At 39.3% G+C, this 23220-nt stretch overlaps 1 protein-coding gene across 1 annotated transcript; it reads left to right on the top strand.

The window, feature by feature from the left end:
• Positions 1–13715: 13715 nt before the first annotated feature.
• Positions 13716–15139, top strand: LOC113246441 (olfactory receptor 1440-like). Its single transcript, XM_026487049.4, has one exon. It carries the CDS (start codon positions 13731–13733, stop codon positions 14673–14675), a length of 945 nt encoding a protein of 314 aa, XP_026342834.2. The 5' UTR covers positions 13716–13730; the 3' UTR covers positions 14676–15139.
• Positions 15140–23220: the final 8081 nt, after the last annotated feature.

Genomic DNA, 23220 nt, shown 5'->3' with positions numbered 1-23220 from the left:
ATCATGACCTGAGCTAAAGGCAGACAGTTAATGACTGAGCCACCCAGGCACCCCATGCAAATGACTTATCTGATAAAAGGTTAGTATCCAAAATATATAAAGAACTTATAAAACTCAATATCCAAAAAAAACAAATGATCTAGTTAAAAAATGGGCAGAAGACATGGACAAATATTTTTCCCAAGAAGACATACAGATGACCAACAGACACATGAAAAGATGCTCAACATAATTCATCATTAGGGAAATACAAATCAAAACTCTGATGAGATATCACCTCACTTTAGTCAGAATGGCTAAAATTAACAACACAGGAAACAACAGATGTTGGTGAGGATGCAGAGAAAGGGGAACTTTCTTACACTGTTGGTGGGAATGCAAACTGGTGCAGCCACTGTGGAAAATGGTATGGAGGTTCCTCAAAAAGTTAAAAATAGAACTACCCTACAACCCAGCAATTGTACTACTGGGTATTTACCCGAAGGATACAAAAATAGTGATTCAAAGTGATATATACACCCCAGTGTTTATAGCAGCTTATCAAAATAGCCAAATTATGGAAAGAGCCTAAATGTCCATTGACTGATGAATGGATAAAGAAGATGTGGGATATGTATATATACATATACATATATGCATATACTGATATATGTGACACCATGTATCTTTATTTATATATAAATAAAATGGAATATTATTCAGCCATCAAAAGAATGAAATCTTGCCATTTGCAACAACATGAATGGATCTAGAGAGTATTTTGCTGAGTGAAAAAAGTCAGAGAAAGACAAATACCATATGATTTCACTCATATGTGGGATTTAAGAAACAAAATAGATAGGGGCGCCTGGGTGGCGCAGTGGTTGAGTGTCTGCCTCCGGCTCAGGGTGTGATCCTGGCGTTATGGGATCGAGCCCCACATCAGGCTCCTCCGCTATGAGCCTGCTTCTTCCTCTCCCACTCCCCCTGCTTGTGTTCCCTCTCTCGCTGGCTGTCTCTATCTCTGTAGAATAAATAAATAAAATCTTAAAAAAAAAAAAAGAAACAAAATAGATAAACATGAGGGGGGAAATAGAGAGAGGCAAACCAGAAAACAGACTCTCAACTGTAGAGAACAAAATGAGGGTTGCTGGAGGGAAGGTGGGCAGGGGTATGGGTTAAATGGGTGATGGGTAGTAAGGAGAGCACTTTTTGTGATGAGCACTGGGTGTTGTATGTAAGCGGTGAATCACTAAATTCTACACCTACCTGAAGCTAATATTACACTGTATGTTAACTAACTGGAATTTAAATTAAAATTTGGAGATAATTTAAAAAGAGAAATTTGGAGACTCATAGAACTAGAAGGGAAAACTTATTTTCATCTTCAACCAGTAAAGATAAAAATTAGGACTCAGGAAAAAAGGGTAATAAAGCTCAGCCTTGCATTAAGGACCATATCAAGGATGTGATTATCATCTCCCATTGTTTTAAACTCTAAATGGTTGAAGGTTATGCTCAGTAAATCTTTCATTTTGACAAAATGGTTCATGTAAAAGAAATTTAGGGACTTAGAGTGTGATTCTCACAGAGAAGCCTGATAGGACTAAGATATTTCATTTATATTTCAGACAGAGACAGAGATATTTAGAAAAGAATTGTGAATGTGGCTACTGATCTGTGGAGCTTACCTGAATAGTAAGAAGTCAACTACTAATCTGGACTAGCAGAAATTTGGCTATTTGAGACTTAATTTTTGAGCCATCAATTTTCAATGGCCAGGAAGCAGTCTGAGACAGTTGATCAGACTCCTAAGGAGGAGACATTCTTCAATTTACTCTTCAAATGTGGCCAAAGAGGAGAAATATCAAAGTAAGGACTTTAGAGAAGATGGAACTAACTATGGAAAACAATGGACTGGGGAGAATGGAACTAATCACTAGTCATGGAATAGTGCACACTCCCAGTGTGGGAGTTCCTCATAAAATCTGCCTAGTAGAATCTTGGGATTGCTATAGACCAGTGAGTGCTATATTTCTCTTCCTCCTCCACTTTCAAAAGAGGTGTGTTTATTGTCATTTCCTGATCCAGGTTCCACCATTTAATATTGGGTATGTGGAAAAGAGACAACTTGTTTAGTCCACATGCTTCTAAATTAAGAAGAACCATACAGACATTATTAAGAGACTGCTAGGAATCCCTCAAAGATCCAGTCCTGACTGGAGAATACACTAAGACAAATATGACTGATTAGCATCTAGAATATATAATGGACTCCATGAATTAAAAAAGGCAAGTGTCTGAATTAATATGGGCTAAGTAAATCAATAGGAATTACATGACAAAGTACAAATGATCTTGAAACATATTAAAGGTTTTAAACCTCATTAATTATAGAGCAATACAATTTCACACCTTAAGTAAAAACTATCAGGTAGGACAATATCAAGTGTTGACTAGAGTATGCGGTTATGGAGTCCTCATCTGCTGATGAGAGTGTACAATGGTACATCTACTTTGGAAAGCAGCCTGTCACTGTCCAATAAAGTGACTCTAAAGGACAGTGGTAAAGGGAAATCCTCCTAGGGGGCAGAGTTCAAGAAGCGCACCTGGTTGTCCAATTTGCATTGAGGGAGAAAATTCCTGGTTTAAAGATACACATGGGCTCTTAAGTAGTGTCAGATAGTTTTACTGGTTGGTCAGGAGCCTAGAAGGAGGAAGATTGGAAGATTGGTGAAAGAAACATCCAGAGAAGAAGTATATGGATGAACCTATGGGCACAAAGCATGTGGATCTTTTTGTCACATATTAATACTCACCAAAAAATATCCATTGCAGTGGGAGTTCTCACACTTAGATGGACAGGATGACAAAGATTATGAATGTCATCCAGCCTCTCTCTTTTTATATTCCAGTTCATGGCCACCATGAACAGAGAGTGAGCATGGTGGAATGGTAGAAGGCAATGCTTTAGCTCCTTCTCATCAATGCCAAATTACTGACACCATTGAATATCCAATGTGCTAACAAATAAGCTAAACCTGAACCCTCAATAGTACTCAAGTATACCAGCCAACCACTTGGTGATAGGTATATTATAGTGAATGCCACCATTTTGGAAGGGAGAGTGATTTGTGTTTACTTGAATTGACAGATTCTTTAGTTAAAGGTCTGCCTTCCATGAGTGCAGTATATCTTCCAGTACCACCATCTGAGGGCTTACAAAACATCTAGGGGCTCCTGGGTGGCTCAGTCGGTTAAGCGTCTGCCTTCAACTCAGGTCATGATCTCAGGGTCCTGGGATCAAGCCCCATATTGGGCTCCCTGCTCCCTCTCCCTCTGCCTGCTGCTCCCCCTGCTCATTCTCAATCTCTCTCTCTCTGTCAAATAAATAAAATCTTTTAAAAAATTAAAAAACACCCAGTCTATCCCATGTAACATTGCCTCAGCTAAAAGGACACAGTTTATAGCAAAGGAGATAAGCTAATGGGAGTATGATCATGAGATCCACTGATCTTTTATTGTGTGTCATTATGCAGAAGTATCTGGTTTAAGCTGAATTAAGGGTGTCAGCTAGAAAAAAATTCCTTATAGCTAAGGTACTATCTTCCAGGAAGCTGTATGTGAACAGATAATATATAGTGCTTTTCCCCAGTACCTTAAGTACATGACTCCAGGAACCAAAGAATAGGATTTTCACCCCTTCACCATCATTCCCAGTGACCCACTTTTATAATGTGTGCTTTCTTTCCCCATAAACAGGTTCTACCAAGTTAGAATCCCTAGATCCCAGGTGGAAACACTGTCAGGGGACACAAAAGGAGTCCATTGAGCTCAAAACTGAGATTTTCACCTGATACTAGTAGACCATCAGGCAAAGAAAGGACTTACTATATGGTGGGGATAATTGACTTGATTACCATGAGGAGTTAGGGTTGCTGCTACACAGTCAGCTAGAAGGAGTGTGTTTGGAGCCCAGGGGATTCACTGGGGCATCTCTTGATGCTTCAGTGCCCAAGAGAACTGTTAATGGGCAACTGCAGCAACCAAGAACTATTAAGAGCAAGGCAACTAAGGGCTCAGATTCTTTAGGAATGTAGGTGTGGGTTCTCTCTCTAGATGAGCAAACTACACCAGATGAAATAATGGCTCAGAGTGAGGGAAATCTGAAATCAGTAGTGGAGAGATAAGATTAATCTGCTGGGACCTCAGAACTAGCTACTGTGTCAAGGACAGACACTTGCTTCACTAACCCTATTGACTGAACCTCCCCTCTTGGGAGGATCTGAGGGCATCTAGTTCCCACAAAAAATGATCCTCCATATTGTAATATTGGAGGGGTAAAATGAGAAGGCATGAACAAATCTGAGTGGTACAAAGGGTTATCTATATCAAATACTTCTTATCCACTACTTAGGATCTTTTCTTTTTTTTTCTTAAGATTTTATTTATTTGACAAAGAGAGATACAGTGAGAGAGGTAACACAAACAGGCAGAGTGGGAGAGGGAGAAGCAGGCTCCCCGCCAAGCAGGGAGCCTGATGCGGGGCTAGATCCCAGGACCCTGGGATCATGACCTGAGCAAAAGGGAGATGCCTAACAACTGAGCCACCCAGGTGCCCCTCTTAGGATCTTCTTAACCTCACCTGTTTCTGGGCCTTTTTGTTATAGCGCCAGTTATTGCTGTAATTAGCAATCTGCAAGACTTCACACCCATTTCACTTGGGTGCAACCTGACAGTATCTTGCCTCATGTTCACTCCCTATTTCACACAAAATATTAACTGTATTTGATCTACGAGAGAAAAAAAACCTGCTTTTGTCTTTTTCTATTATCTTGTTCTGAAATATTTGAACAGGTATGTACACATTCTTTAACAAGAGCTATCTCTTCACATTGCAGTGGACAATGTTAGAGTAAGAAGAGAGAATAATCATTTACATGATAGATGCACAAGTTTAAAACTAGAAGTTAATTTAAATAATCAGAATAAACTTCTGTGAAATTTACTTACTGGAGAGGAAAATAGAGGCAGAGAAAGTTTTTTAAAATCCACTGAAGGGGCATGTAACTACCAGGATGAATCTATGGGACATGTAACCGTTTCTCATGCCTTCCTGTAGGTGCTCAGAGAGGGGAGCCAGACAAAGCACTGCACTTATGACGTGACACAGGATGGAGATTTGTGCTTTCTAAATGTGGATATTAAAAAGTGTGCAATATTGGGGCGCCTGGGTAGCACAGTGGTTGAGCGTCTGCCTTTGGCTCAGGGCGTGATCCCGGCGTTATGGGATCGAGCCCCACATCAGGCTCCTCTGCTATGAGCCTGCTTCTTCCTCTCCCACTCCCCCTGCTTGTGTTCCCTCTCTCGCTGGCTGTCTCTATCTCTGTACAATAAATAAATAAAATCTTTAAAAAAAAAGTGTGCAATATTACCTATGGGATAGTCTTACTTACACTGTCAGAACTAAATCATATTAAGCCCCTATATCCAACTACCAATTTACATAAAATACAGAGGACAGAAAAACATACTAAACTGTATTATGGGGACTGAATTAGCAAAACGCAGACTCTGAGAAGTTCCAAAGGAAAATCAGATAAATTTCATAGAAAGAGACCAAGAGAGAGACAGAGACACATATACACACATACAGAGATCCAGGGACATAGAGATGAAGAGACAGAATCGACACATTAAAAAAAAAAAAAACGAAACCCATCTTAGCAGTTAGGTATACACACTCAAGTGATGAAAGTATAAACAAAAGTAAGACCATGATTATCATTAAATCAGAATTATGGCTACCTTTAGGTGGGAAGGAGGGGCTCCATTGGGATGGAACATGTGGAAGACTTCTGAGGCAGGTAGCAAAATGTTCTCTTCTCATATGGGTGGTGGCCACAAAGGTGTTCTCCATGTAAATCATTAAGTCATATGTCTTTACATGGTTTTCTGTATTTGATTATTTTTAACAATAGGTTCAATTTTTTTAAGGGCCCAGTGTCTTTTTATTTTTTTATTTTTATTTTTTATTACATTATGTTAGTCACCGTACAGCACTTCATTAATTTTTGATGTAGTGTTCCATTATTCATTATTTGCATATAACACCCAGTGCTCATTGCAATACGTGCCCCCCTTAAAACCTATCACTGGGCTAACCCATCCTCTCATCCCCTCCCCTCTGAAACCCTTAGTTTGTTTCCTGGAGTCCATAGTCTCTCATGGTTCATCTCCCCCTCTGATTTTGTCCCCTTCAGTTTTCCCTTCCTTCTCCTAATGTCCTCCATGCTATTCCTTATGTTCCACATATGAGTGAAACCATATGATAATTGTCTTTCTCTGCTTGACTTATTTCACTTAGCATAATCCCTTCCATTTCCATCCATGTCAGTGCAAATGGTGGGTATTCGTCCTTTCTGATGGCTGAGTAATATTCCATTGTATATATGAATGACATCTTCTTTATCCCTTTGTCTGTTGAAGGGCATCTTGGCTCCTTCTACAGTTTGGCTATTGTGGACATTGCTGCTATGAACATTGGGGTGCATGTGGCCCTTCTTTTCACTACATCTGTGTCTTTGGGATAAATACCCAGTAGTGCAATTGCTGGGTCATAGGGTAGCTCTATTTTCAATTTTTTGAATAACCTCCACACTGTTTTCCTAAGTTGCTGTACCAATTTGCATTCCCACCAACAGTGTAAGAAGGTTACCCTTTCTCCACATCCTCTCCAACATTTGTTGTTTCCTGTCTTGTTAATTTTGGTCATTCTAACTGGTGTAAGGTGGTATCTCAATGTGATTTTGATTTGAATTTCCCTGATGGCTAGTGATGTTGAATATTTTTTCATGTGTCTGTTAGCCATTCGTATGTCTTCTTTAGAGAAGTGTCTATTCATGTCTTCTGCCCATTTTATGACTTGATTATTTGTTTTTTGGGTGTTGAGTTTGAGAAATTCTTTATAGATCTTGGATACCAACCCTTTATCTGTAATGTCATTTGTAAATATCTTCTCCCATTTCGTGGGCTGCCTCTTGGTTTTGTTGACTGTTTCCTTTGCTGTGCAGAAGGTTTTTATCTTGATGAAGTCCCAAAAATTCATTTTTGCTTTTGTTCCTTTTCCTTTGGGTTCCTTTGCCTTTGGAGCGTGTCTTGAAAAAAGTTGCTATGGCCGATGTTGAAGAGGTTACTGTCTATGTTCTCCTCTAGGATTTTGATGGATTCATGTCTCACATTGAGGTCTTTCATCCATTTAGAGTTTATCTTTGTGTATGGTGTAAGCAAATGGTCAAGTTTCGTTCTTCTGTATATAGCTGTCCAATTTTCCCAGCACCATTTATTGAAGAGACTGTCTTTTTTCCATTGGATATTTTCAACTTTTGTTTTTTGTTTTTTGTTTTTTGTTTTTTTTAGATTTTTTATTTATTTATTCAACAGAGATAGAGACAGCCAGCGAGAGAGGGAACACAAGCAGGGGGAGTGGGAGAGGAAGAAGCAGGCTCATAGCAGAGGAGCCTGATGTGGGGCTCGAACCCAGAACGCTGGGATCACGCCCTGAGCCGAAGGCAGATGCTTAACCGCTGTGCCACCCAGGCGCCCCTCAACTTTTGTTTTTAATAATATTTTTATTATATTATGTTAGTCACCATACAGTACATCCCTAGTTTTTGATGTAAAGTTCCATGATTCATTAGTCGCATATAACACCCAGTGCACCATGCGATATGTGCCCTCCTTAAGACCCATCACCAGGATATTTTCAACTTTTAAAAAATAAAAAGCAAATATGATAGGATATTATATTTGTAGAATTGTAGCAATTCTTTTCTCAGATTTCCGGTTGATTTTGCAGGTGTTCAGAACGATTTGATAACTATCTAGCTGATTTCCAGGGGCCAGACAAAATTAGGATCCCCTACTCTGCTATCTTAACTCTCTCTCCTATATATATCATAGTTAAGGTTGGTGAGATCAAGAATATCTGGGTTGCACTGCTATTGTTAAAGATAAAATATATGGTGAAGGTCTGACATAGTAAGAAAACCATTACCTCAATTAAAAATTTAAATAGTATATTAAAAATCTTCAAAATCTTTTAAAAAATAGTATATTATATAGCCTATTAAAACATAATTTACAAAGTTTTAAAAACATATAAAAATAATATCATGTAACAAAAGCTGAATATCAGGGAATTGTGTATATAACATGTACGTTTTTTTGTAAAAATATAAACAAAAATTGGAGAAATTACAACAATGATAATATTAAAAATAGTAAAATTGCTAACATTTATTGAACACTCCCAAGCACTGTACAGGTTTATTTTGTTCAAGTTCACCACAGCCCTTTCAGCTGGTTGTTCTATTATCACGTCCATTTTGCTCATAACACAGTGAGATTAAGTAAAAGGGTCAAGGTCATAGAGTTCATAAGTAAGTCAGAATTCAACCCAGGCAGTTCTGTCCAAAGCCTCAGCACATTATCACGAAAACTACAATGAATGGCTGTTCTGATAAATGTTTCAAATATTGGGTGAGCATAGAATGTGGTTTGCCTGGGACAATCCTGATTTATGCCTGTTGTCCTGACATGATTATCAATAATTCTTTTTTCGTAAATGATATGATCTCCCTGCATTGAAAGCCCCTTGTAGATCTCTTGATTCTGAAAGTCCGGAAAGGAAAATTGAAATTTGATTCACTTAGGTCATGAGGGGCACATGATAGTGTGGAGAAATGGACTCAGCTGGGAATATTTCTCCATGTGTTTTCTCCATCCCTCACTCTGGAGAATAATTAGATGACGACAACACCTTCTGTTAATTACCTCCTCTCTTGCCACACTAGACCCTAAGGAGACCTTTAAGAGAATCTTGAGTTGGAAGCACCTCTCTTGAAGCAATGGCTAGTAGGAGCCATGGCTGAAAGCACAGAGCTTAGGGGAAGTAAACATCCGCATTCTGAAATGCTCATATTGTGATGCTTGTGTCCTCAAATCCCTAGAGAACTCTGTGCATGTCTGGGCATATGGAGTGCAGTCAAGAAGACAGGACAGGTCCAGGCACAGGTCCAGGACAAGGCAGCCGTGGTAGCAGCGTTTCTCAGATTTCACCAAGACACACCTGTCAGAACATCTATAAGAATACCTGGGTAGGTAAAATCAGAATGGGACAATTTGGCTTTCTTTCTTCTTCTTTTTTTAAAATTTTTATTTATTTGAGAGAGAAAGCGTGAACAGGGGGAGGGGCAGAGGGAGCAGCAGGCCTGATAGGGAGCTTGATCCCAGGACCCTGGGATCATGACCTGAGCCCATGGCAGATGCTTAACCAACTGAGCCACCCAGGCACCCTTGGCTTTCTGTCTTCTTGCAACCCTGCTCTCCTATACACTCAATTCAGAGACCTCATGCATCCAGGTTCAATGACTATTGTTACTTTTTTATTTCCTCATAATAACTATGTTCCCTCTTCCCTATCCCCATGGGATTATTTGAATTTTACCAGAATCCCAGGTATTTTAACTGAAGGAAAAGCATCTCCCATGGAATTTCAGGCACTGACAAATGGGTAGAATGAGGGATAGAGGGCATGGAGGTTTTCTGATAGCTCAAGGAGCCCCAAATTTTTATCACCATATAATCCCACTTTTTCCCTATAAGAGATTTTTAGTTTGCAAAACACATTTAAGATATAATCATTATTAAATATTATTTATTATTAATGTAAATCTCCATTTTCAAGAGCTTACTGTGACCAGCACTCTGATACATACTTTACATACCATATTTAAATAGGTTTTCACCTAAAAACCCAGTGAAGTGGTGGTCATTCTTCCCTTACAGATGAAGAAATGGAGGCACATAGTGATGATGTGATTTGCTAAATAGCATAAAGTTGGTAAATGGTGGAGCCAAATATACTCTGCTTCTCAGTAATTAATTTAATTTTCCATTTATATTCATTAGGAATAGTTGAAACTGTTGCTTAGTCTGAAATGCAGTAGCTGGAGGGAGTTGATATAATTTCACTCCAAAGCAATTTGATGGTGTTATTTTGCATAAATATACAATTTTTATAGCTTTTTGAAATATTAAAAATTGTCCTTGACTGCCATCTTTCCAGACCCATCTTTGCAGTGGCTATTAATCATTGTAATAGTTGATGTAAAAGGTCACTTACTTTAGCTACAGTTGATACTAGGCCAATGTGACCTTTTGACCTTAACTACTCTTACTTGTTTAAACTTTAAGTATCATCTTGAAGCTTTAAGCAACTTATAAATCTAATTAAATACTACAATGCTAATAACTAGGAAAATAAAGATGAAGATGCACAAACTTTTAATGTAAATTTGTAGGATAATGTAATTATTAAATGCCTAACCCCAGACCCACTCCACCTGAGTGGGTTCCCGTCTGCCACTTGTTGGCATTGGGACCCTGGGCAAATTCCCTAACTTCGTGTGCCTCGTATTAAAATAGGATTTTGGGGGGCTCAGTTGTTAAGCGTCTGCCTTCGGCTCAGGGCGTGATCCCGGAGTCCTGGGATCGAGCCCCACACCAGGCTCCTCTGCTGGGAGCCTGCTTCTTCCTCTCCCACTCCCCCTGCCTGTGCTCCCTCTCTCGCTGGCTGTCTCTCTCTCTGTCAAATAAATAAATAAAATCTTTAAAAAATAATAAAATAAAATAGGATTTTTGTAAGGCTTACTTGGGTTAATATATGTATTAGAAGAATGACTAGAACAGTAAGTGGTCAACAAGTATTATTCAATTATTGTTGATGAAGACAGACAAACAAAAGGGCAGACATTTACAATACTATCCCTAAAAATTAACAATTGATTTATCTGTTTGGTGTTCAAAATCTGTCAGTATGCAAACTCTTTTTATGATCAAATTAGCATACCTCATTTCATAATGCCTAAGGGTTTCAGTAAGAGTCAACATTTATTTCACACTTTGTAGCTTCTCATTTCCAATTAAATTCATTTAAGGACCTAGTTAGGATGTAAAGCATATGACCTAAAAGTGAACAAGCCTAAGCCCACTCCCTACCCCAAATCCTGAAATATGAAGAGCTTCAGGAATCAATGGGCTAAATGTTCCCTAGTGTTGGTCTGCATGTCCTAAATTTTAAGTGGTTTGTTCTTTGAATTTTCTAAATATGAGCTTCTTTCCTTCTCTTTCTTCCTCTTTTTTCCGTCCTTCTTTCCTTTCTTCCTTCCTTCCCTAATTGCAAGGAGTATGTAAAGAGAAACAACTTTGCTAACTTAAGACGTTTATATTGGGCAGTAGTTTCTAACCTGTTACTGTGAACATTGTAAATCACAGTGACACAATTTGCTACATGAAAGGCCTGTGCTAAATCAATCTCATTAAAAGCAATACCCTCAGATTCCAAGGGAAAGTTGTTATCTCAGGATTTCTGGATCCTCTAACCCCTGAGGCTGGTTCAACAGAAGTTGTGAGGATACACAGTGGTGCCCACAGAGACACCGGATATTTTTCCCATTTTTGCTCCAGCTATTATCTTAGAGAAACTCAAACTCTCCTTCTCCTTCTATGATAGAAGACTGTTTTTTTAAATTTAAATTCAATTAGCCAACATATCATTCGTCATTAGTTTCAGATGTACAGTTCAATAATTCATCAGTTGCATGTAACACCCAGGACTCATCACATCATGTGCCCTCCTTAATGCCCATCACCCAGTTACCCCAACCCCCATCCACCTCCAGTCCAGCAGAGAGGGAGACAAACCATGAGAGACGGTTTTGTTTTTGGTTTTTTTTTTTACATATAATAGGAATATGATTTCTCCCCAAAATAGGATGATAATATTTCAGTGAGTGAAAGAACCTCCTAAAATTCTCCTTTAGTCCCATGATTGTGATCATTTTCCAACATTAAAGAAAATCCATCATGGTTCTACATAGTTGGAAGATTTATGCTCTAGTAGAAATAAATGGTAATATCAGTTGGAAGCATTATTTTAATCTCAAGGTCTGACAAAGGCTGAAGCTTTCCTTTAACAAATGTGTGCCCCTCCTCTACAATATGTGAGCCGTTGGAGGTGTTCACAAAAAACATAGGTGCTAAGTGTGGTTTTGCTTTCCTAAGATACAACCACTTTCAACCATTCTGCTGGCTTTTGGAAGAGCTAGTTATATCCCCCTTTCCATTACTAAAAAAAAAATTTTTTTTGCTTGACATCAGCAGATATGTTAAGAATCAACATTTGATTTTCATGTTTTACTTTGAAATTCTTGATATTTAAAAATTTTTTGTTCTTTCCTAACTGTCTAAGAATTATGGTCAGATCATCTGTTTCTTTTATCTTTTCTATGCACTTAAGACAACTATATCTAAGTCCATCTTTATTTAAATACACAGTATTTAACTTACTGCAAAAATGAAATGATAATTATGTGACATGATAAAGGTGTTAGATAAATGTATAATGATAATCATATTGTAATATATAAATGTATCAAATCACCACATCGTATGCCTTAAACTCACACAATATTTATATACCAATTATTTTTCCTTTTTTCTCCTTTTTTTTTATTTCAAGTTTTCATTTAAATTCTAGTTAGTTAACATATATGGTAAATTGGTTTCAGGTGTAGAATTTAGTGATTCATCACTTACTTGTAACTCTCAGTGCTCATCACAGCATGTGCCCTCCTTAATACCCATCACCCATTCAGCCCACCCCCCACCCACCTCCCCTCCATCAACCAGCAGTTTGTTCTGTATAGTTAAGTCTCTCATGGCTTGCTCCCCGCTCTGTTTTTTTTTCTCTTTCCCCTATGTTCATCTGTTTTATTTCTTAAATTCCACATGAGTGAAATCCTATGTATACCCATTATATTTCGATTAGAAAATCCACAAGATTTGGTGAATAGTATTTTTCATTATATTTAAGTTAGGAATGTTTTCTAATTTCTATTCTAATGCATTATTTGACTTCTGAATAGTTTAGAAATATGTGATTAGTTTCCAATTATGATGGTTCTTTAATTACCAATTTATTACTGATTTCTAGCTTAATCCCACTGTAGTCAGAGAATGTTGCATGTATGACCAACCCTTAAAGTTTGAAAGTTTTTCACAAACCAAAGGAGTGCTTCAAAACTATATTACATAGATATTAGCTAATGACACAACTTCACTCAATACTTACTATATGCGTGAGTGGCACTGTACATAACTAAACTAATTTAACTTCAGCTGAACCCTATGAGGTAGGTTCTATTATCTCTGTCTTGACAATTAAGTAACTTAAGTAGAAAGAGACGAGACAACATATTCAAAGTCCTAAAGCTCACAGATAGCAGAGCCACATTCCAAAGATAGCTATGTGACATCTAAGGCCATGCTTTTTAGTCACTAAGCTATACATAGGAGTTATAATCCCTTTAATAATATCCTGAAATTTCTAAAGCATCTTTAAGAAGAGTTTTCCAAATGTTATTATGCTTTCCTTTGTCCTTGTAAGAGCCTGGTGGGTTAACAGTGAAAACCATAATTATCCTCTTTTACATGTGGGAATATTGATGCACAGGACCATTGTAGCTATTTAGGGGCAAAGTTAAGCACGGTTATTTCTTCAAAATGGCTCAGTATTTCTCTTGGTTTTGTTTTTAGTGTGAGTAGAAGGTGTTAATAGAAATGGGGATAACAACTGACTTAAAGATTTATTCTCTTCTTTGTCTACAGATCCTAGGATTACTAATGCAATGGCCGGGGGAAGGAACAGTACAGCAGTTACGAAGTTCATTCTCTTAGGATTCTCTGAATTTCCAAAGCTCACCGTGGTCCTCTTTTCAATATTCCTAGGGATCTACCTCATGACAGTGTCCTGGAACCTGGGCCTCATCACACTCATCAGGGTGGACTCCCATCTGCACACACCTATGTACTTTTTCCTCAGTAACCTGTCCTTGCTGGACATTTGCTATGTTTCCACTATAGCGCCCAAGATGCTCTCGGATTTCTTCAAGAAGCAGAAATCCATCTCCTTTGTGGGGTGCACTGTGCAGTACTTCTTCTTCTCTAGCCTGGGTCTGACTGAATGCTGTCTTCTGTCAGCCATGGCTTATGACCGATATGCCGCCATTTGTAATCCTCTGCTCTATACCGCCATCATGTCGCCCACCCTCTGTGTGCAGATGGTGGCAGGATCTTGTGTAACTGGATTCTTTGGCTCATTTATCCAACTCTGTGCCTTACTTCAGCTCCATTTCTGTGGGCCAAATGTCATCAATCATTTCTTCTGTGATCTTCCCCAGCTGCTAATCCTATCCTGCTCTGATACCTTTTTCTTTCAAATCATGACCTCTGTTCTCACAGTGATCTTTGGACTCACATCTGTCTTGGTTATCATGATATCCTATGGTTACATTGTTGCAACCATTCTAAAGATCACATCAGCTGAAGGCAGGTCCAAGGCCTTCAACACCTGTGCTTCTCACCTGACAGCTGTGACTCTTTTCTTTGGCTCAGGTATCTTTGTTTATATGTATCCTAACTCTGGTGATTCCCCGAGCCAAAACAAGTTGGCATCAGTTTTATACACTGTTATAATCCCCATGCTAAATCCATTGATCTACAGCTTGAGGAACAAGGAAATCAAAGATGCCCTAAACAGATGGAAGAAGAGAATCTTTTTCTGTTGTTACTAATTATGAAATTTATTTCAGATGTACAGTATAGGAAAATGGCAACTAAAATATTGACCCACAACTTTCCTAATTGTGGGATAAATTATAGTTACTTCACTCTCCCAATATAAACCCATGACTGGCACAAGGACAGGAAAATGCAGGAGAAGTAACTGGAAGCTCAATATCTCCATCCCTCATCAGCTATGACCTAATACATCAATAGGCCAAATAATCCACAACTATTTTTGTAGCTAGTTGTGGTGGTGTAACCCTTCACCTTCAATATTCCATCCCTACCTAATGCATACTGCCTCAGGGATCAGAGATACCAGTACTGGTCAAGGCTGCCGGGAGACCAGTACCTGTCTTTATAGCATCTCATTTTAGTTAGGACAGGGATTACTATTAGTATTGAGAGATCTCTGTCAAAAGACTTTCCTGTCTAATTAGGTTAGTTTCTCAGATTAAACCTATTTTTTCACCTCTGGAAGTTATGGATGAATTTCTTCATTTGTGGATTTGTCCAAAGCAAGAGTAACTCTACCTGATCAAAGATTTGTTAACTTCAAACAAAAAGAAATTTGTTGTAATAGGAATGCTGAACATGTATGTCTGGCATAGTTAAGGTTTGGTTGACTAGTTGGCTCATTAGCAATCCCTAGAAAATTCCTCGTCTGTTATTGCTGTAGTCATCCATCTTCACTGTGTAACCAGAAAAGGGAACCAGAAGTTGGCACTCTGCTGAGGAGGTGATCTAGTGCCTAATTTTGGCACCAACAACAATGTCTTCATGCTACTTTTTTCATTTTTTTAAAGTAGAACCAGGCTCCATCAGGAAGTTGTTTACCAATAATTAACAAATGGGAAGTGGTTGGTGAAATTAGATATAAGAAGCTAAACTTCTGGTGCATAAGGAAGTCTACATTTGGCTGTTTCCCTCATACCCTTGGTTGGAATTGCTGCAAGGTGAAGAGAAGTCCTGGAGAATTGAGACTGGGACAGAAATCACACTCCTGTTGTTTATCCTCAGATTCTGATTCCCATAATCTTAGGCCGTAGCCAGGAGCAATGCCTCAATATATAAAATTCAAAATCTCAATTATGAAAAATATAATCCTCAGAAAAGAGTGATATGGGTCTTAACTCAAAAGGGCCTATTTCCAAGAAGACCAGCCTCCTTTTCATTCTGATCCTTAAATCACCTGTAACATGTGGGTGTACAGGATACGTATCCTTGTGCGGGAGGAACCGTGGTACAGAGATTAATTAGTCATATAGAGGCTCAGTGGTTAGACAGACTTCTGGACAGTACTGTGTGTTTCTTTTTGTGTAACTACATGTAATTAACATTTTTGTCTTGATATTTTTAAAGAAATGAGTATACTTTATGTGATGTTGTGCTAAGGGAAACATCTGCATCTATTAATTCTATTATGCCATATCTCCTGGGTTTCTGGGTTGCTGCAGGAATTAGCACTATGACTGAGAATGGATGTACTCTGAGATAAGGAGTAAATCCTGTCTCCTGAGAAGTTATATTTTCCTTGCTGTGTAAGCAGAAGAGGATGAGATTTGATAGCCCCTAGGACTCTGGGCATAAGCTAAATGCTCCTCATTCAGTGCAGATTCCCGATTGGTTGTTTTGTTCATCACTATGCATCTTAATTATTTCATATCTTAAAATTATAAAATAATGTTCATTTTATACGCATATCTGTGTCCTATTTTTCATAAGCACTCTACTAATTTATTTTTGTTGAATGAAAGCAGCTTTCTGAAAGTGAACATAAAAGTGGGCTTTGGAGGGGCGCCTGGGTGGCTCAGTCAGTTAAGGATGTGGCTCATGATTTCAGCTCAGGTCATGATTTCAGGGTTGTGAGATCGAGGTCCTGTGTTGGTCTCTGTGCTCAGTGGGGAGTCTCCCTGAAATTCTATTTCTCCTTCTCCCTCTACCCCTTCCCTGCTTGCTCTCTCTGTCTCTCTCCAGTAAATAAAATCTTAAAAAAAAAAAAAGTGGAGTTTGGAAAATGTTTCTAAGTTTTCCGAGTTAAGATACATCCAGAGATGAGGCTCAGTGGGTTTCTATACCTACACAAGCACAATGGCAGGAACATGAACGATTCACCTGACGTTCAGAACTCATTAACCCTGTTTTCGTCCAAGGGAAGAAACACAATGAGTTCTTTTTTTTTTTTTACTTTTTTTTTTTAATTAATGATTTTTTATTATATTATGTTAGTCACCATACAGTACATCCCCAGTTTCCGATGTAAAGCTCGATGATTCATTAGTTGCGTATAACACCCAGTGCACCATGCAATACGTGCCCTCCTTACTACCCATCACCGGTCTATCCCATTCCCCCACCCCCCTCCCCTCTGAGGCCCTCCGTTTGTTTCTCATAGTCCATAGTCTCTCATGTTTCATTCCCCCTTCTGATTACCCCCCCTTTCTTTATCCCTTTCTTCCCCTACCGATCTTCCTAGTTCTTATGTTCCATAGATGAAAGAAATCATATGATAGTTGTCTTTCTCTGCTTGACTTATTTCACTTAGCATTATCTCCTCCAGTGCCGTCCATGTTGCAGCAAATGTTGAGAATTCGTTCTTTCTGATAGCTGAGTAATATTCCATTGTATATATGGACCACAACTTCTTTTTTTTTTATAATGATTTTTTATTATATTATGTGAGTCACCATACAGTACATCCCCGGTTGGACCACAACTTCTTTTTTTTTTTTTTAAAGATTTTATTTATTTATTCGACAGAGATAGAGACAGCCAGCGAGAGAGGGAACACAAGCGGGGGGAGTGAGAGAGGAAGAAGCAGGCTCATAGCGGAGGAGCCTGATGTGGGGCTCGATCCCATAACGCCAGGATCACGCCCTGAGCCGAAGGCAGACGCTCAACCGCTCTGCCACCCAGGCGCCCCCTGGACCACAACTTCTTAATCCAGTCATCTGTTGAAGGGCATCTCGGCTCCTTCCATGATTTAGCTATTGTGGATATTGCTGCTATGAACATTGGGGTGCATATGGCCCTTCTCTTTACTACGTCTGTATCTTTGGGGTAAACACCCAGTAGTGCAATGGCTGGATCATAGGGTAGCTCAATTTTTAACTTTTTAAGGGACCTCCACACTGTTTTCCAAGTGGCTGTACCAACTTGCATTCCCACCAACAATGTAGGAGGGATCCCCTTTCTCCACATCCTCTCCAACAATTGTTGTCTCTTGCCTTGTCTATTTTTGCCATTCTAACTGGCGTAAGGTGGTATCTCAGTGTGGTTTTGATTTGAATTTCCTTGATGGCTAATGATTTTGAACATTTTTTCATGTGTCTGTTAGCCATTTGTATGTCCTCATTGGAAAAGTGTCTGTTCATATCTTCTGCCCATTTTTTGATTTGTTTATTTGTTTCTCGTGTATTGAGTTTGAGAAGTTCTTTGTAGATCTTGGATACCAGTCCTTTATCTGTAGTGTCATTTGCAAATATATTCTCCCATTCCGTGGGCTTCCTCTTAGTTTTTTTGACTGTTTCCTTGGCTGTGCGAAGATTTTATCTTGATGGAGTCCCACAAGTTCATTTTTTCTTTTGTTTCTCTTGCCTTTGGAGATGTGTCATGAAAGAAGTTGCTGTGGCCGATGTCGTAGAGGTCCTTACAATCCCATGAGAGATGCTTTATTTTTATGTACTCATTTTTAACATGAAAAAAAAACTGGAGCAAAAAGTTTAAGTAATTGTCCCAATGTTTAATAGTTCATGAGTGGTATAGATAAGGTTGAAACCTGGGGAGTATGACTAGAATTAACTATTTACTACAGTGGGAATTTCATTTTTGTGCCTTTCTATATGGTGGCAGTATGATATCTACCAGTGTAGTTTTACCTCTTTGTACTTCATTGAATTTCTTTGCTTAAATCTTGAGAGACTTTCCCTAAGCTGGAAAGTCAGACACTAGTCACTCATATTAAGGAGAAAGTTGCCACAATAGAACAAGGAGTAAATGTTGAAAATTCTTATCTTTTAAAATTCAAAAGCTTTGGTTCAACTTAATAAAACCAAGTAAAGATCTTCCTCACTGGTAAATAGTAGAAGCCAAGAGTTGGGTGTGAATTCAGAAGGTGTGGATGTGTTTGGGTTCTTGTGCCCTTGCTCCCTGATCATTTTGGGTTAAACTCAGAGTCCAGAGAGATAAAAAAGCTTTTTGAAGATTCCAAAGAAGATACTCATGGGTGCTCCTTGACTGGAATACGAGCAAGCAACACAGGTCCTAGAGTTTGCCTATTTACCACATAAATACAAGGTGGTGGCCTAGAGTATGGAGCAGAAAAACAAAAACAAAACAAAACAAAAAGCCCAAAAAACCCAAGCTGAGAAAAGCCTTGACAAAGTCATCCTGAGTTTTCCACAGCTGCAGAAAAGCATGTAGGAGGGTCATGAAGTTTCCCATGCACCCCAACAGGGAGTGGAAAGTGTTGGTGGGTCAAAAGAGCCAGATGGTTAGAAGGAGGAAAATGCAAAATATGTGGATTAATGACCAGACTATTAGGACCACATACAGCTCAGTCCACAGCTGGGGATGGGGCTGTAACTGGTTAAATGTCAATGGTCAAAGAAAGATCCTGCCTAAGAGCCATGTGAGAAAACTGCACATTGAGGGGATGGCGGACAATGCAGGTCTGAAAGCTGAAAGTGCTCTCTCCAATAGCTTATCACAAGCTCTGGAGCTTCGAAATAACCCCAGGATGTGAAAGAAAGAGAACATCTTAACTGACAGATTTATAGATATTCAGTAACTGGGGAGACAATCATGAGGTGAGTAACTTTACTTGGAAGTATTTACAAATAAAGGTGAATGCATTAAGTTTCTGTCATTGGATGGAATACAGCCTCAAAATAGAAATTATATTAAAAAGCAATAAGGAAAACGCATTTTTGCACACTTCAGTTTGTGGCATGAAAATATCTTGTTCTACATGAAGTTGACAGAAATGGGCCACAACCTAGTGGTCTGCTATTTCTCCTAGGACTAAATTCAGAGTTCAGAGCATATCCATAGACCATGATCACAAGAGATAAAGAGAAAAAAAGAAAGAACTGGCTTCTCTTCTTTTTTTTTTTTTTTTTAATTTATTTGACAGAGAGAGAGAGACAGCCAGCGAGAGAGGGAACACAAGCAGGGTGAGTGGGAGAGGAAGAAGCAGGCTCCCAGCGGAGGAGCCTGATGTGGGGCTCGTATCACACCCTGGGCTGAAGGCAGACACTTAACAACTGTGCCACCCAGGCACCCCAAGAACTGGCTTCTCTTCTTAAAACTATGAACTATATGTTCTTAATTACTTAGACTGGGTGGCTACCCTTGGAGAGGTTGCCACGCAGAAGGAAGCAAAATGAGAGAGGGAAGAAGAGAGGGGAGGGTGAGAAAGAGAGAGAATATGGCAGGCAGGTTGGGGGGAGGGAGAGAAAAACTATTTTCCAGCTGAGAAAAGGTCCCAGACATACTACCATCTTGGAAGCAAGGGAGCAAGGAGTAGAAGAGCCAAACTTATGTAGTAAACTTTTGGTGAGGGCTCTAGCCACCATATCCTAGGACTTTATTGAAAGACCCTCCAAAACTAGTTGCCCACGTCTTATTATTACTACAGATACCACTCAAGCTACTGCGGCCACCAGTATGTTCTGGTGACCCATCTTTACATAGCTGACAGGAGATTCAATCAAAGTATGGCATGGCCTCCCACATCCCAGAAATGAGTCAAAGACTCTTTCTAACTTGTGGCCAGTCCTTGACTGCCTCATTTAGACTTTTCAGCGACCATAGTGGTGGGAAGTTAACCAAGCTGTGCCGACTGTATTTTTTAGTCCAGATTAGAAGTCGGGATTTAGTACTCTCTTTGAGCTTGCCTAGGTGTCTAATTCATTGGTATTTACTCAGTCTTTACAAGCAGGAGTCAGCCTAGCAAGAAGTCCCTCTGGATATGGTTTCATGGTCTCCTCTTTTGGCCAGATTCTTATCTTGTCAGTGCAGAAAATCTGGAAGTTTAAGGGAGTAAGACACACAGCCATCTCAGATTCTGGGAACCTGACCAAAGAAGGATTTAAAATGTTTAAGGTAAATAAATAAGTAAATAAATAATAACATTTAGAAGATTTAGGCCTTCGAAAACAAAGGGTAACCTCACTAAAATGGAATCGGGAGGCCAGAAGTGGGTGCAGTATCACTCAAATGTTAATTACAGGAAGAATTATCAGCTACAGACTCCAACGGAAGTGTCAATTACAGACCCCAATAGAAGAAGTATCAACTGGAAAGAAGCATCAATTACAGGCCCCGACAGGGAAAAGAGGGTAGGTTTTATCTCCTACAAGAAATTGCCTCTGCAACTTAGCCAATGAGAAACTGTCATGGCACTGAATTCTTGCTTCTCTTCAATGGACTTTTGTTCAAAACTTCTCCTCCCAACTTCCTTCTTCTTCTCTAAAAAATAACATTCCTCTCCTTTGTTGGACTTTGGTTTTGCCATAACTTGCATGTTCCAAATTGCAATTTTGTTACTAGAATAAACCCATTTTTGCTGTTAGAACAACGGATAGTTTTATTTTTAAGGTTAACAGGCCCTTGGCGTCTCTGTTTAGTCCAGAACCTTAGCTATACATCCACCAAAGAGAGCCTTCGTGATCACTTCGTCCAGCCCAGCAGCACTGAACAGCACTTCTTGGTGAATAAGGCGCAAAACTGCCACAGAGCCTTAGGTGATGAATACAGGGGAGATAAAGCATTGAGCTCCCCTGGAGAGTCAACAATATTAGTAGTAGTTTCTTGGTAGCAGGATTACAGGTAAATTTTTTCTTTTCTTTTTTTTTAAGATTTTATTTATTTATTTGACAGAGAGAGACAGCCAGAGAGAGAGGGAACACAAGCAGGGGGAGTAGGAGAGGAAGAAACAGGTTCCCAGCAGAAGAGCCTGATGCAGGGCTCGATCGCATAACGCCAGGATCACGCCCTGAGCCGAAGGCAGACGCTTAACAACTGAGCCACCCAGGCGCCCCTACAGGTAAATTTTTTCTTGTACTATATTCTTCAAGTTTCCTGTGTATTTGTTTTCAATTAAATTCGAAAGAATCAAGAACAGAGAAGAGCCAAGGGGGGTAGACTGAAGATGGTAAAACACACACCTGACGTCCCATCTACCAGCCAACTGTGGTGGTGTTCCAGCTGTTTTAGGATGTTCAGAACCTCTTGGCCATTCAAAAGTTACCAAGAACATCTGAACAGCCCTTATAAATCACCAAAGAGATTTATATCTGGAATTGATGACAACAACATCTGACATACAGCTGGGTGAAGAAATGCTGGCCGACCATGTGACACAGGGAAGACAAAGGCTCATTCCATGAGCAGACAGGCGTTGTGGTTGCAGTGGTAGAGGCACCCTCTTGCTTAGATCATTCTCTCTGCTCTTACCATTGTGGAAGAGGGCTGTTCCCTGCCGAATGAACGGATGACGGAAAAAGGGAGACAGTGACTTGGGTATATTCACAGGCAGATAAAGTAGGACTTGACAGCTCGCCTTGGAACATGAATGACAGTGAATCAGCTGTGGAGCCAAGCTCCAGTTGGACTGCAAGCGAATAATTTCACCTGTGGAGGGAGGACAGCAATTCTTTATTTGAGATACACATGGGTAACGTAAGGATGAACACTGGTGCTGATTAACTTAGGAGCTGAGCCACAAAAAGCCTGAGAGGCTCTGTCATCATAGAAAAATAAGGGCAAAGGCATCTACTAAAAAGGAATAATACGCTGCATTCTAAAACTACACAATTAAAGACTCCACATGTAATTTCAGCAGCATCTGGTTTTGCAGTTTTCCTTGGTATTTGGGGTGGGGAGACCACAAATGTGTACATTCCATAAGCACCTGACACTCTCCTTTATTTTCCATGGCTATGACACTTGCATCTTTCTTTTAGAGTTAAGGACTCATACCATCCCAGATGATACATGAAAGACAGAAGTTCAGAGACAGCAGTACCTTGTTCGAAAATTTTTTAATTGATTTTTTTATTATGTTCAGTTAGCCAGCGTTTAGTACAACATAAGTTTCTGATGTAGTGTTCAGTGATTCATGAGTTGCATATAACACCCAGTGCTCATCACAACACATGCCCTCCTTAATACCCATCACCTGGTTCCCCAACCCTCCAACCCCCTCCCTTCTGTAACCCTCAGTTTGTTTCCTGGAGTCCAGAGTCTCTCATGGTTTGTCTCCCTCTCTGATTTCTTCCCATTCAAAAATTATAGTCAACATGCCAATAAACTGCAGTGGGTGTAAGGGATCTTTTTTTGGGTGATGGAAATATTCTAAAATTGGATTGTGGTGATAATGGCACAGCTCTATAAATCCACTAAAAATCACTGTACACTTAAAATAGGTGGAGTTTATGATATGTAAATTATGCTTCTATAATACTCTTGAAAACAAAAATAATATGAAAAAAGGAAAAAAGAAATGTTTTCAAGCAGTACCTGGCTAAAAGAACATGAATATATCCTATT

This window comes from Ursus arctos, unplaced genomic scaffold, assembly GCF_023065955.2.
Source record: "Ursus arctos isolate Adak ecotype North America unplaced genomic scaffold, UrsArc2.0 scaffold_23, whole genome shotgun sequence".
Classification (NCBI taxonomy): Eukaryota; Metazoa; Chordata; class Mammalia; order Carnivora; family Ursidae; genus Ursus; species Ursus arctos.
Note: the sequence above shows the minus strand (reverse complement) of the source record. Positions and strands in the feature narration are given on the sequence as shown.

Coding starts and splice junctions, on each gene's coding strand:
- LOC113246441 (XM_026487049.4), top strand. CDS start 13,731: ATGGCCGGGGGAAGGAACAGTACAGCAGTTACGAAGTTCATTCTCTTA.